This window comes from Chanos chanos, chromosome 6, assembly GCF_902362185.1.
Source record: "Chanos chanos chromosome 6, fChaCha1.1, whole genome shotgun sequence".
Classification (NCBI taxonomy): domain Eukaryota; kingdom Metazoa; phylum Chordata; class Actinopteri; order Gonorynchiformes; family Chanidae; genus Chanos; species Chanos chanos.
In genome coordinates this window covers 13229558-13241670 of record NC_044500.1, presented here as the reverse complement: position 1 = coordinate 13241670, position 12113 = coordinate 13229558, and the positions used below count along the sequence as shown (strand labels likewise).

General features: G+C 39.4%; 3 protein-coding genes across 3 annotated transcripts in view; all 3 read left to right on the top strand.

The window, feature by feature from the left end:
• Window positions 1-234: 234 nt before the first annotated feature.
• On the top strand, window positions 235-2979 carry LOC115815064 (P2Y purinoceptor 12-like). Its single transcript, XM_030778034.1, has 3 exons — window positions 235-252; window positions 1837-2583; window positions 2635-2979. Exons 1-3 carry the CDS (start codon window positions 235-237, stop codon window positions 2977-2979), a joined length of 1110 nt encoding a protein of 369 aa, XP_030633894.1.
• A 3280-nt stretch (window positions 2980-6259) lies between these two features.
• Window positions 6260-7246, top strand: LOC115815063 (P2Y purinoceptor 14-like). Its single transcript, XM_030778033.1, has one exon. The coding sequence runs from the start codon at window positions 6260-6262 to the stop codon at window positions 7244-7246; it is 987 nt and encodes a 328-aa protein (XP_030633893.1).
• A 4225-nt stretch (window positions 7247-11471) lies between these two features.
• The window catches only part of LOC115815062 (P2Y purinoceptor 13-like), a 1415-nt gene continuing 773 nt past the window's right edge, over window positions 11472-12113 (top strand). Inside the window, exon 1 of the mRNA XM_030778032.1 lies at window positions 11472-12113. This exon is cut by the window's right edge and continues 60 nt beyond it. Within this exon, the coding sequence (XP_030633892.1) occupies window positions 11472-12113 (642 nt within the window).

Below are 12113 nucleotides of genomic sequence, written 5' to 3'. Positions count from 1 at the left end.
AGGGATATTAAAATCATTAAGTATTCCACATAGGCCACTGACGTATGATACATGAGAGCACACCTTCACACCATGGGAGCAATAAAACTTGTTTTTAGCCAAAGTTAACATGCTGTCATAAAGACTTGTGCCAGTCATCTGTAAGAACTGAGATTCTGTCTCTTCACAGTTCATTTACCTGAAACACATGATTATATTTATTCTATTTTTATGATCATTATTAATATTTTAAACATGTTCCGTTTCCACAAGGTGAGCAAAATATTCTCTCTGATAAACTTTAATCAGCCAGAGAATGTCACTGCTATTAGCCTGCATTATGTTAGGAATTCTAACAATATCACGTGAATTTTATGGCATACATTTTCATGGAGAGATCAAAGTGACTGCAGATAGCTGGCATTTAAAGACTTCAGCACATTCAGCACCAGAGGATGTAACTCAGACATCCACGACAGAAAAAGTCAATCGGTCAGGCTGCTGGTCATGTGAGTGCTGAGCGCTGTTTTTGTGTGTTCGCAGCTGGCCTATGTTCAATTTTTTTTTTCCACACAAACCAGCCTCTCATAGGTTGGACCAGGAAAACACCTAGTATTTCTCTCTTCTACTATAATCTGGTATCAGTTCTCTTTGCACAGGGATGTTTGCAATATGTATGAGTGGCATATGTGTTTTGTACATGTGTTTCGTTTCAACCTGGTCGCAAGGCATGTTTTACAAAGGGGCGATTTTGTGGACCTTTTGAGTTTTTTAAGGCTCAGTCGCTGAAGTGTTCATAACCTTTCAACCAGTCAGATGGAAACTGGCTTACACTAGGACACAAGGCTCTGGGCAGCAGGTCAGACAGGCAGGTCTTAAAAGGAGAAGTTGGAGCAGAGGTACTTTTTTTGCGAGCACGGCTTCCTCTGTCCATTTTCCACTGTCACTCTTTGCGGCTCAACTTTTCACTCCATCATGATTACTCTCATTTTAGGCAGCTTTTATCCATTTTTTCTCTTTTACGCATCATGGCTCAAAATATAGTTTCCAAGAATTAAAATGGAAAGAAAGAGCCTCCGAGAAGAAGCTGATTATCACATCGCCGCATTGAGATAATCAGTCAGATATTGGGATAAGCCGGTGCAACGGTTCATACAAACGCATCCACCATATTCTGATTATAACCCTTTTGTTCCAAATGCACCACTTAAAAGGAATCAGACTCATGTGTGCAAACACACGCCCCATAGTGAAAAGCCACATGGGCTAAGCGTGGTTTGTATACACAGAGAGCAGATGGTGAGTCTGTTGTGAAACCTCTGCCAACGCAAGTATGCTGTTTTGCTTTGTTTTCATTTGTTCATGCCGTACTGTCTCCGTTAAGCGCGTGGCAGGAAACTAAAAGCAGAAGATGGAGGGGACATTTCCCTTATCTAACATTTCTATTTTAGATTATTCTCAGTGGGTGTTGTTGCCCAAGAAAGAAAAACTTCTTCTGTCTCTTATGTCTCCAGAATTCTACTAAGAGTCTACCTCTGGAATGATCAGGGCCAATCTGCCCAGATCTGGAACACCTGTTAAAGCTAAATCCAATTCCTGAATTTGGAACTGACAGGTAAGACAGTTTTGTTTATTTATTTATTTTTTTTCAGCCCTGTTTTTAGGAAAATCTGTTTAATGTGTCAAAGCTGTTGCACATGCTCTGGCCAAGCATGGAGTGTGTCCAGTGTCATGAATAGAAAAGGCTAGATTTGAAAAAAAAAAATAGCTGTTACATTACTGTTCTCACGAAATTCATGAGAATAACCATCCTTGAATAACATTTTTCAAAATATTTTCCAATTTGCTTTTTTTCAGGGACAGGTCAAAAGCAACCCTATGGAGTTCCCAGCAGCGTACACCGATGCTCCTTTCAATCTGAGTAACCTGACAAGTAAAAATGGCTCTTGGGATGGCTGTTCACGTGACAATGTTTTGAAGACAATAGTGTTTCCAGTGCTCTATTCTATTCTTTTTCTGTTGGGTCTTTTACTCAATGCCTTGGCAGTTAGAGTGTTCTTCAGCATCCCCAGTAACTCCCATTTTATCATCTACCTAAAGAACATCGTGGTTGCTGATGTGATTATGACCTTCACTTTCCCCTTTAAGATTCTCTCTGACTCCAACGTGGCGTCCGTCACGGTCAGGGTTTTTGTTTGCCGAGTCTCCTCTGTCCTCTTCTATCTCACAATGTATATCAGCATCCTCTTCTTTGGCCTAATCAGCATTGACCGCTGCCGCAAGACTCTCAGGCCCTTTGTGGGCACCAATACGTCCCGTCTGGCTCGAAGGAAGGTCCTGTCTGGCCTCATCTGGGCGTCTCTGTTCGTGCTCTGTTTGCCCAACATGGTCCTTACCAGCCGGCCTCCGACCTCTGTTCAATTCAAATGCAGTGACCTGAAGACACAAATGGGACTGTACTGGCATGAGGTGGTCAATTACGTGTGTCAAGTGATCTTTTGGACCAACCTGGTAACCGTTGTGATTTGCTATACCCTCATCACCAAAGAGCTGTACAGCTCTTACGCCCGTACACGAGCCCGCCGTATGGTTGTGGGAGGACAGATAAGTATCTCCAATAGACCACAACAGGGTCAACGTCCGCAGAGGGAGAACGTGCGGGCCAACGTCTTTCTGGTTCTTGGCGTGTTCTTTGTGTGTTTTGTGCCCTTCCACTTCGCTCGTGTGCCCTACACCATGAGTCAAACGCAGCACCACAAGTTTGATTGCAAGCAGAAACTCATCTTTTTCCAGCTGAAGGAAAGCACTCTGTGGTTGTCCTCCCTCAACTCCCTGTTAGACCCACTCATCTATTTCTTCCTCTGTAAGTCTTTCAGAAACTCTCTTTTCAGTATTCTCCGTCTGTCACCAGGCAGATGCAGGGCTATGAGGGAACTGCTAACTGACAGCACTGCAGGTGGTACCCCTCTGGAAAATTCCACAGCCCATTCAAGGGGATGATGCTCCCCGGTAAGGATTCACTCAGGGTAACGAGGGGAGTACTGCTATTGTCACTGTATGAGGTTACATGTCTTGTCTTTTGGCTGGACACTACATGTTTTCTCTGGAGTTTGAATTGGTATATCTTTCCTTAATGTTTTTGATATGTGGCCTATCTACACCGAATTAGTCAATGTATTTGGGAATTCAGACATCATTAAACAGAAACTAAAAGATATTGATTGAGAGAGAATAAAGCCACCGTCGTTTTGCAATCTTTTTTTTTTTGTGTGTGTGTGTGCGTGTATGTGTGTGAGTGTGTGTAAGCAGACAGCTTCTTACATTGCAGTTCTTGTGATATGATCTGAGTAAATAAGTAACTCTTCAGTGTATGATAATCACATTCATTAGTCACTGATAATGACAACATTCCTGCAGATCAGTCATTGTGCAACAAACAAATCATTTGTTCTCAGCTTAGCTTCAACTTCATGTTGTTCTGCAATATTCAGAATTTTTTTTAACCAATATTAAAGCCAGCAAGCTATGATGTGGACAGTGTGGGTTTGCTGGGTTTTTGTTTTTCAGAAAGCGAAATAGTCTGAACAAACATTTTTATTTCTTTTTTCATTTTAAAAGATATACTTATTTCCCGAAACTGTAATTTTTGTTGTGTTAGCAGAACTGGCTCCAGTGGTTTGTGAATGTTCTTGTAAATTGTTAACCATTACTGACTTATTGTTGACAAACAGTTTGTAAGCTGTTTTCCTTCTGATTTTTTCCTGAATGTGTACAGTGTACTGTATATATGAACAATGGAGCAATACTAACAAATGAAGCAAAAGACTTGGAGCAAGTTCTAGGGGATTTCTATATTTGTCCATCAAAATGATCTGAGCCAGGGAGTGAAGTTAGTCCATTCTTTAGAGACCATAAAATGCGTCAGTGTTTGTTCGTGGCTCATACAAGCAAATCATGGATCACACCTCATAGACAACTGTCACCTTGTTGCCAATCTCATCTCTAATATTTCAAAACTATTTCTGATACTACCATCTTTTATTTTTCTTGCTGTTTAAAACTGCATCTAATTTCATCCATCATATCTTACATTTATATGTACGTAATGAGTAATGGCTTACTCGACTTGATTCACCATGAGAACAAAATATCAAGCCTAGGTTTTTCCAAAGTTGTACTGAGCAGAACATTTTCCTTTGTGCTGATGTATCTAGGTTTATGACATAAGTCCAACGCAGAGACAAAACAGACACATTTTTCCTGCACCATCAGCAACTGAGCTGTTTATGACTATACTGAATCCAAGACAGGCTTTGTATGGTTTTGCAAAATTTCTATGTGCTGTAGCCAGTGTGTAGTCTTTAACACATCCACCTCTGTTGTCTGAAAGATGTATGTGGAAAAGTAAGGCAGAGATAAATGGTTGATGTGTTCTGGTATAGTCAGATACATGAGAAGCCTACGGTCATATGCATTTCATCTTATTGGAGGGACTGCCAAAAAAGTCTTCTTATAAAACAGACACAGAAACATTTTCTGACTTATTGTCCAATATGTTAGAGCCATTCTTGTAAGCATTTCTGGTACATGTACACATCCTACACTGTTGAAAAAAAAAAGTCTTGAAAGCTTTTGTAAATATTCCCAAACATTTCTTTGAAGCAACAGTGTCCACTACTGGAGAGGAGTAGAAGTGCACGTCTTAATTGGTCAGCCAAATAAATGAAGACCAAAGTCTTGTCAGTATACGACAAAGGCTGACTGACTGTTTTTGATGTATGTTTTTGGTCTGTTTCTTGAGATTATGACAACGGTTTAGATTAGGGACTGGGTTACAGCATCCATTGTCGTTGTATCACCTAGATGTGACATGGGATGTACGCAGGACTAGAGTGATGCTCAGGACTGGAATTGTGACCCATCTCATTCACAGGGGACAATTTTACCAGCAAAAACAGGTGTACACAGCACTCAGACAATCAGAAACATGCAGTGATCATTTGATAAATAAGCAAAATGCATATTTAATTTTCAGTTCTATGAGTTATTAGTCCAGTTTTATGACGGCGTTAGTAAAGTGCTTAATGCTCATCTCAGTTAAAAGAAAAAAGTGATGACTGGAATCAATTTATTAATAAATTAGCATAAACATTGGAACATCCATTTTTTTCCAACACCTGCCCTTTCGACAGAGCAGGTTTTCCATTTTCATGAGTGTAAATATGAACAGACAAGGCAAATAGTCTCCTCTCATTTACTTTGAATGGTATGTGTTATTATTCAAAGTGTATTCATATTCAACGCGTCAGGCTATATATACTTTGAATAATATACCTCAGAGGAATTACAGAGGAAGTTCAACCCTGCTGTCACATGAACATGTTTTGACATACATATCCATGTAAGTAAATTATTGTTGCAATTTTTGTGAAATGTTATGTCAATAAATGAAATAATTTGGTTATTTTACGCCTTGAAACTCACCTGTATCTTAACATGCAACTTTTTATGGGCTGACCTGGTCAACATAGCCTCACATACTGTCATACTATAGCCTGTTTTGGTCTATTGTTTGGGTGAACACAGAACTGTGTTTTTTTTCTTTTTAATTGTTCATTTGTCTCATTTGTTTTAGTTGTTTTTGGAAACAGGTCATTTTAAAGAAAACCGCCAACATACACCAAATGATGGGTTGTAGTAAGCACATTTGTAGATACGTGTGAAGTTCTGTTTGTTCACATTTTATCAAAAAAAACTTGTCAAAACCACAAATGACAGAGCAGGAAGTCACAAGAAATCATACACAAACAAGAGGACGGAGAGTGAGAAACTTTGTTCATCTGAGTCTTGTCCTAATCCATTTCACTTCAGAGTAATGTGAGTATAATATTTTTTCTCGCTGTAATATAAGGGTGCAGGATAATGGTGCAGTTCCAGTACTGGTACATATGAAGCTCAGTCTACAAAACCAAAGGGTTTGGTGACAATGTGAAAATGTTGTAGAAATGACAGATATTGAAATAATGTATCACGTGTTTCTTATGTAAGAATTTCAAACAGGAGCTTTGTTCTGTTGCAAAAGACTGTATGGTAATTTTTACCCTGGAGCAATGTACTCATTCCGTAATACTATGTGATTCATAAAACACAACTGTACATTCGTTTTATGACGTCATTCGAAATAACAGTGAGTGCTTTACTATATACAGAACTACAGTTTTCATCAGGATGAATGTCAGATGTGCCTATAATATCTACTCAATTTATTTTTTGCAGAATCATGGGCTCTTCAAACACAACAACCATTCCCTCTTTGGAAGACTGTGGCATCAGTGAGAGAGTCAAAGACACGGTTATTCCAATTTTTTATCTCCTGCTCTTTCCTTTTGCCCTTCTGCTCAATGTTTCAGTGGCCTGGATTTCAATCCATCTGAGCTCTAAATCCACCTTCATGATTTACCTGAAAAACCTGGTCGCTGCTGACCTCCTAATGACTCTAACGTTCCCCATAAAGGCCGTTACTGAAATGCGGGGTGCTTCGCTGGAACTCAAGATGTTTGCCTGTCAGTTTTCCCAGGTGTTTTTCTACTTAGGCCTGAACATTAGCATCATCCTAATGGGACTTATTAGTTTGGACCGATTCTTCAAAATTTTGAGACCTGGAAAGACAGTATGGGGTCAAAGTTTGGTTTTTGGCAGAATACTGTCAGCTTTGACCTGGATCCTGATTCTGTGCAGCAATACCTTACCAACAATTATCCTGACCAACGAAGACCCAGCCAATAAAACCGGAGAACTGTGCATCCGCATGAAGAGCGATTCTGGACTGCAATTACACGAGGGACTCACTATATTCAGCAAAGTTCTCTTCTGGGTAGTGTGTGCCGTGGTTGTATTCTGTTACTTTTGTATTACAAAAAGGGTTCTGGAGTCCTACAAAAACTCAAAGAGCAACAATGAGAGGGGGAAACGTGAGCTCAAGTTCCGGGTATTTTTGATCCTTTTGGTATTCCTGGTGTGTTATGTGCCTTATTACCTCGTGCGAATCCCCTACACAAAGCTACAGGTCGAGAGAGATGAAACGTGCTTAGAGGTAATGCTAGAACTTGCTAAAAGTTTCACCCTACTCCTTGCTTGTACTAACGTCTGTGTAGACCCACTGATCTATTTTTTCCTTTGTCGGCCGTTCAGACAGAAGTTCTATGACATTACTGGGCTTCAGTGGTCCTCAGATTCAGAAACAAAACAAACTGAGGATGATAATTGATCTTCCACAAATTAAGTTAACTTTGATTATGCGAATAGTTAGGTGTATTTTGTACACTCCTTTTAACAGGTGCCCAGTGCTCTTGCACTTTCCAGTTTAAAGTTATGTCACAACAACAGGGAGATGGTACATATGCTTTCAGGTAGAATGCATGATGATTATTAACTATAAAAACTATGCAATGTCAATACGTGATTAACAGCATAGCTTTTCTCGCTCATGTGTGATTTTATAGTCACTGGCCATACCAAAAATATGATAATAATAATCAATATTTATCCTCTTAGTAAGCTACACATATTAGGTCATCCTGTGAATGTACTAGGCATAGTCACAGCAACAGCTATAAGGATTTATCTGAGGACTACTTTGAGTCTGAATTTACCTCCCGACAAGCTAATTTCTTTCAAAAAAAAAAAGTGTGAAAGAAAGAAAGAACTTCTGAGAGCTGGCTTTTTTCTGTCTTCAAATTCAAATTCAGTCCAAAAGAAACTTCTAGTGAAAAGGAACCAGGTAAGAGGAATCAAAGTGAAAGTAAGTCAGGAGAGTTTTCATATGGATGTGGGAGAGGATGCGGTGAGTCCCAAAAAAAGTGAACAGTCTTCCATGTTAGACCAACATAGATTTTGTTAGATCAAAGTTATTGTCAGTTTTACAGTTTTCTAGTTCTCATGTAGTTTATATTGCTATATTCCTGAAAATCATATGTGTATGGTAGGATGTTGATAGCCCATGACAAAAGGGTTCGGTGTTGGGGAGAGAAAAAAGCTTTTGATGTTCCTAGCACAGCATAAATCCTAGACTCACATAAATAGGAAAAAAAATAGGATTTTGCATCATGTTGTATAATTTTGTTATCATTAAAATAATGAAAAGAAAAAAAATCCCAAAAAAGCGGGGGAAAAAACTTTGTTTCTCTAACAACCCTTCCAAGGAAATCCTCTGATCTTGCAAAGAGAGAATGCCAACAGCAGAGGGAGACAAAAAATTAAACGAGCTAAATATTCTGTCTGTTACCACAGACTGCAAAATGCTCCCTTCTCTAACTCCTACACTGCCAAAGGCGGACATACTTCAACAAGAAAAGTTCCATAGACTTTTCATATATGTTTGACGTGTCCCACATCCAACCTGGTGAACCGGTGTGCCATCACTGAAGCAGTGATATGAGAATATATGTGGAGAACAAATGGATATGGAATGCATTCCAAAGTTATTTGCTTAATTTTTTAGGCAAAAAATTGGTCTAAATGGCCATAACCCCCTTCCTCTCATTTGCATGCATTTACATTAGCTGCTCTAACAAGACAAAAGTTTAGTGTGAAACGAATGGAAATACATGCAAATGTCGTAACAATGTTGTTAATGTTGCTATTTTCTTTTTGTTTGTGAGGTGTTTGGAAAAATGTCCTCTTTGACAAAAGTGTTCATCAAATAAATGAAAACCAAGGTCGTGCACAAGAATATACAAGAGAGCAAATTCATTTCAGCCTCTCAAAATGAGTTTCACATTAATGAAAAATTATGTCACTGTCCTGGCCTTTCCTATGTATGAATAAAGGTTGCGAAATAGTACTGTTTTTTCCCCCCACACACTTAGTCCCTCTGCTTACTGTGATTAAGATTTAAAGAGAAAGCAATTTTTTTGAGGCCTTTCACTGAGTGTACTTTTCTTTTGAAATTTTTCTTTAAAGTTATAAATAGTCAAAGTTTGGAATGTCAAAATGCATTGCTCTCTTTTTTCTACTTCTTCTTTTTCTTCCTCTTCTTCTTGTTTCTTTTCATCAAAAAAAAAAAAAAGTCAAGTCAGTGAAAGAAGTGATGCGCTTTAAGCACTGCGTGTTGAGTTGTCATAAAGTTTTTGTGAGGTGGAATTATTAATTACTGCTTAAGCTTCAGGTTTTATAGTAGCTATCAAACACTCAGTCATCAACATGTATCCTATCTGTATGTAGTGCAAATTCAACATTGATGGTTATTAAGAAAAACGAAAGTGTCAACCAGTCTATTCTCTTTTATCAGCACTTAAAGAAAAAAAATGTACTGCAAACCACAGACAACTGTGAGTGTTGTAGATAAACTGAAAACATCCTCAGGCACCCATACACTCACACATGCACGCGCGCACACACAAACACACACAAGCACACACACACACACACACACACACACACACACACACACACAATAGAATTCACACTCCCTTTACCTCTCTCTGTAATTAGGTCTTCCACTGTCCCCTCAACTGGTCAACATTATATACAGGGTGAAGACAACGCAAGTCCGGCCTATGCAAACACAGGGTCATTGTGCACCGCAATAAAGAAATGCGCAGTAACAATAGTAAATCATTATACCAGTCTCTAAGAATGATTCCATTGATAGTGATGGCTTTCGAACTGGGGGACAAAGCACTGAGAGGGATATTGGGCTGTGTTAAGAAAGATGGATCAATTAAAAGAAGAACAAATGAAAATAATGGCACAACTAATGTAATACAATGCAATATATACACACATTAAACATGGCACATCAAGTTTACTTTAACTCCAGCATGAGCTCGAATTAGAAACTCCAGTTTCGACAAGTCTTCGCACGGGGTGTGAAATCAAGGAATTCAAAGTTTCAACATTGTTTGATTTAGCAAGAGAGGCATTTAAATTGTGTTGTACGTCATTTGTTTTTGCCGCCATAGGAATTGATGCAAATTGGCAAACAAACTTTTGGCAGAAAACACAACGAGCCCTCATGTTACACAAAGAGGCAGGAAGCTAAGCAGGAGGAGGATATTCAGTGGCACAGGAACTGACTGGCCAATATACACTTATTGTGACAGGAAAGAAAGCCTTACAAAGACCCACACACCAACCTGATTAAAAAAAAGAAAAAAGAAAAAGCCATTAGCCAACCACACATAAGAACGCATGCATGCTGATTCACACACAGGCTTAATTTGCATGCACACGCACAGATACAGGAAAGAGGACCCTTCAAAGTTCCTAATACACATAAACAATTGTTGAGAACAGTTAGGACACCAGCTAATTCCGTAGAAATTGTGCCGACCGGCAGTTTAGATGGAGAAACAAAAACATAAATAGGAGTTCTCACTTCTTCAAAACTGAGTGGGTAAGTTTCGCATTTTATGTTTTTTATTTCTGTTATTGTTTTAAAATGAAGTCTCATTCTAATCCTCGGGTAAATTAATATCCTAAATTTTAAAGTAATTCTTATATAATATTTGGAATATGTCCAATAATACCATTTCAGATACATTTTCTGAAAATGTATTTGGGTTGTGAAAATATGACTGCATGAATGTTTCAAAGTCAGAAATTTCATTTCTTTAAGTTTTTTGTAAATACAGTTTAAAAATTGTTGTGTGAGTTCAGTTGGGAAAAGTACACCCTGGAAGTTTTGGTAATGTCCAATAGTTGTCGTAGCGCTGGATAAGACCTTTAGGACTTGCACTTCATTGACACATTTCCGAGTCCCACAATAAGGAGAGAGGAGTAAGGGAAAGTCTTTAAGTATTAAGTGAGAAATCAGGCCTGCAGTTCATTTTGTTTTTCTCACCTCGCAGACATGTAAATCATCGACTGTGAATGGAAAGTTTTCAATGTATGGGGTAAAAATAAACCCAGCACTGTAGCAGTGAATGACAAAATAAGTTATGTGTTTTGAATCTGAAATATATATGAAGTTTCTGGATATTTGATTGTTATTTGATGACATAACAGTTTGAGCATGCAGGAAAATGTGCAAACAGTTAGACTAAGAGACCGGTAGCTCAAAACATCTCATCTGGGGGAGATGATAAAACCCAAGTTAATCTGCTGTGCACATACACTGACCCAGGCACACAAAACCACATTAGTGATGTAAAAACCCACTGGCTTCACAAAGCTTTGTTACAGGAGGAGGGGTGGCGGTTGGTTTGAAATGACCTATTTTAAGTTCTGCAATCTCTCCCTGATGCTATTCATCTATGTAGTTTTCATTATTTATCTATAAACATCTAGAGTTATTTAAACAGTCCAATAAGAGCATTTCAATTCATCCGACCTGCAAAAAAAGTCTTTCAGGTTAAACATCTGATTAGACAAGAGAGGAAGATATGAAGAGCAGGGTGTTTCTTCTACCAATGATATGCATGTCAGTGCATTAAAATGCTTCCCAGACTAATGGTTGCTCCCCCCCCCCCCCTCTTCTGGATTACAGGAAGATGAATTCAAGTCAGACTAACACATCTCTGAAGTGTGAGTATGACACCAGCGTGTCATCCGTGCTTTTCCCCTTCCTCTACATCATTCTCTTCTTGGCTGCCATAGTGCTAAACTGTCTGGCAGCCTGGATCTTCTTCCAGATTCGAAGCACCTCCACATTCGTGGTGTACCTAAAGAACGTGGTGGTTGCTGACCTGCTGATGACGCTGACTCTGCCCGTGAAGTTGCTGACAGACACTGGACTGGTCCCCTGGCAAATGCGAGCTTTCCACTGCCGCTACTCCGCCGTGCTCTTTTACACCACCATGTACATCAGCATTATCCTCCTGGGTCTAATCAGCCTCGACCGCTACCTCAAGATTGTCCGGCCCTTTGGAAAGAGCGCCCTCCAGAGGGTGGCTGTGGGAAGAGTGATATGTGCAGCTGTCTGGATCATCATGTTGTCTATGGCTCTACCTAACGTGATCCTGAGTGATAGGAAACCTAAAGTGGGCAGCAATGGAAGGCTTAGATGCAGCAGCATGAAAGGGGAACCTGGCCTGATGTGGCATGAGGGTTTCAACTATGTATGTCAGGCAGTGTTCTGGGGAACCCTGGCCCTCATGGTGATTTGCTACTCATTCATCAGCAAGAAGGTCTAC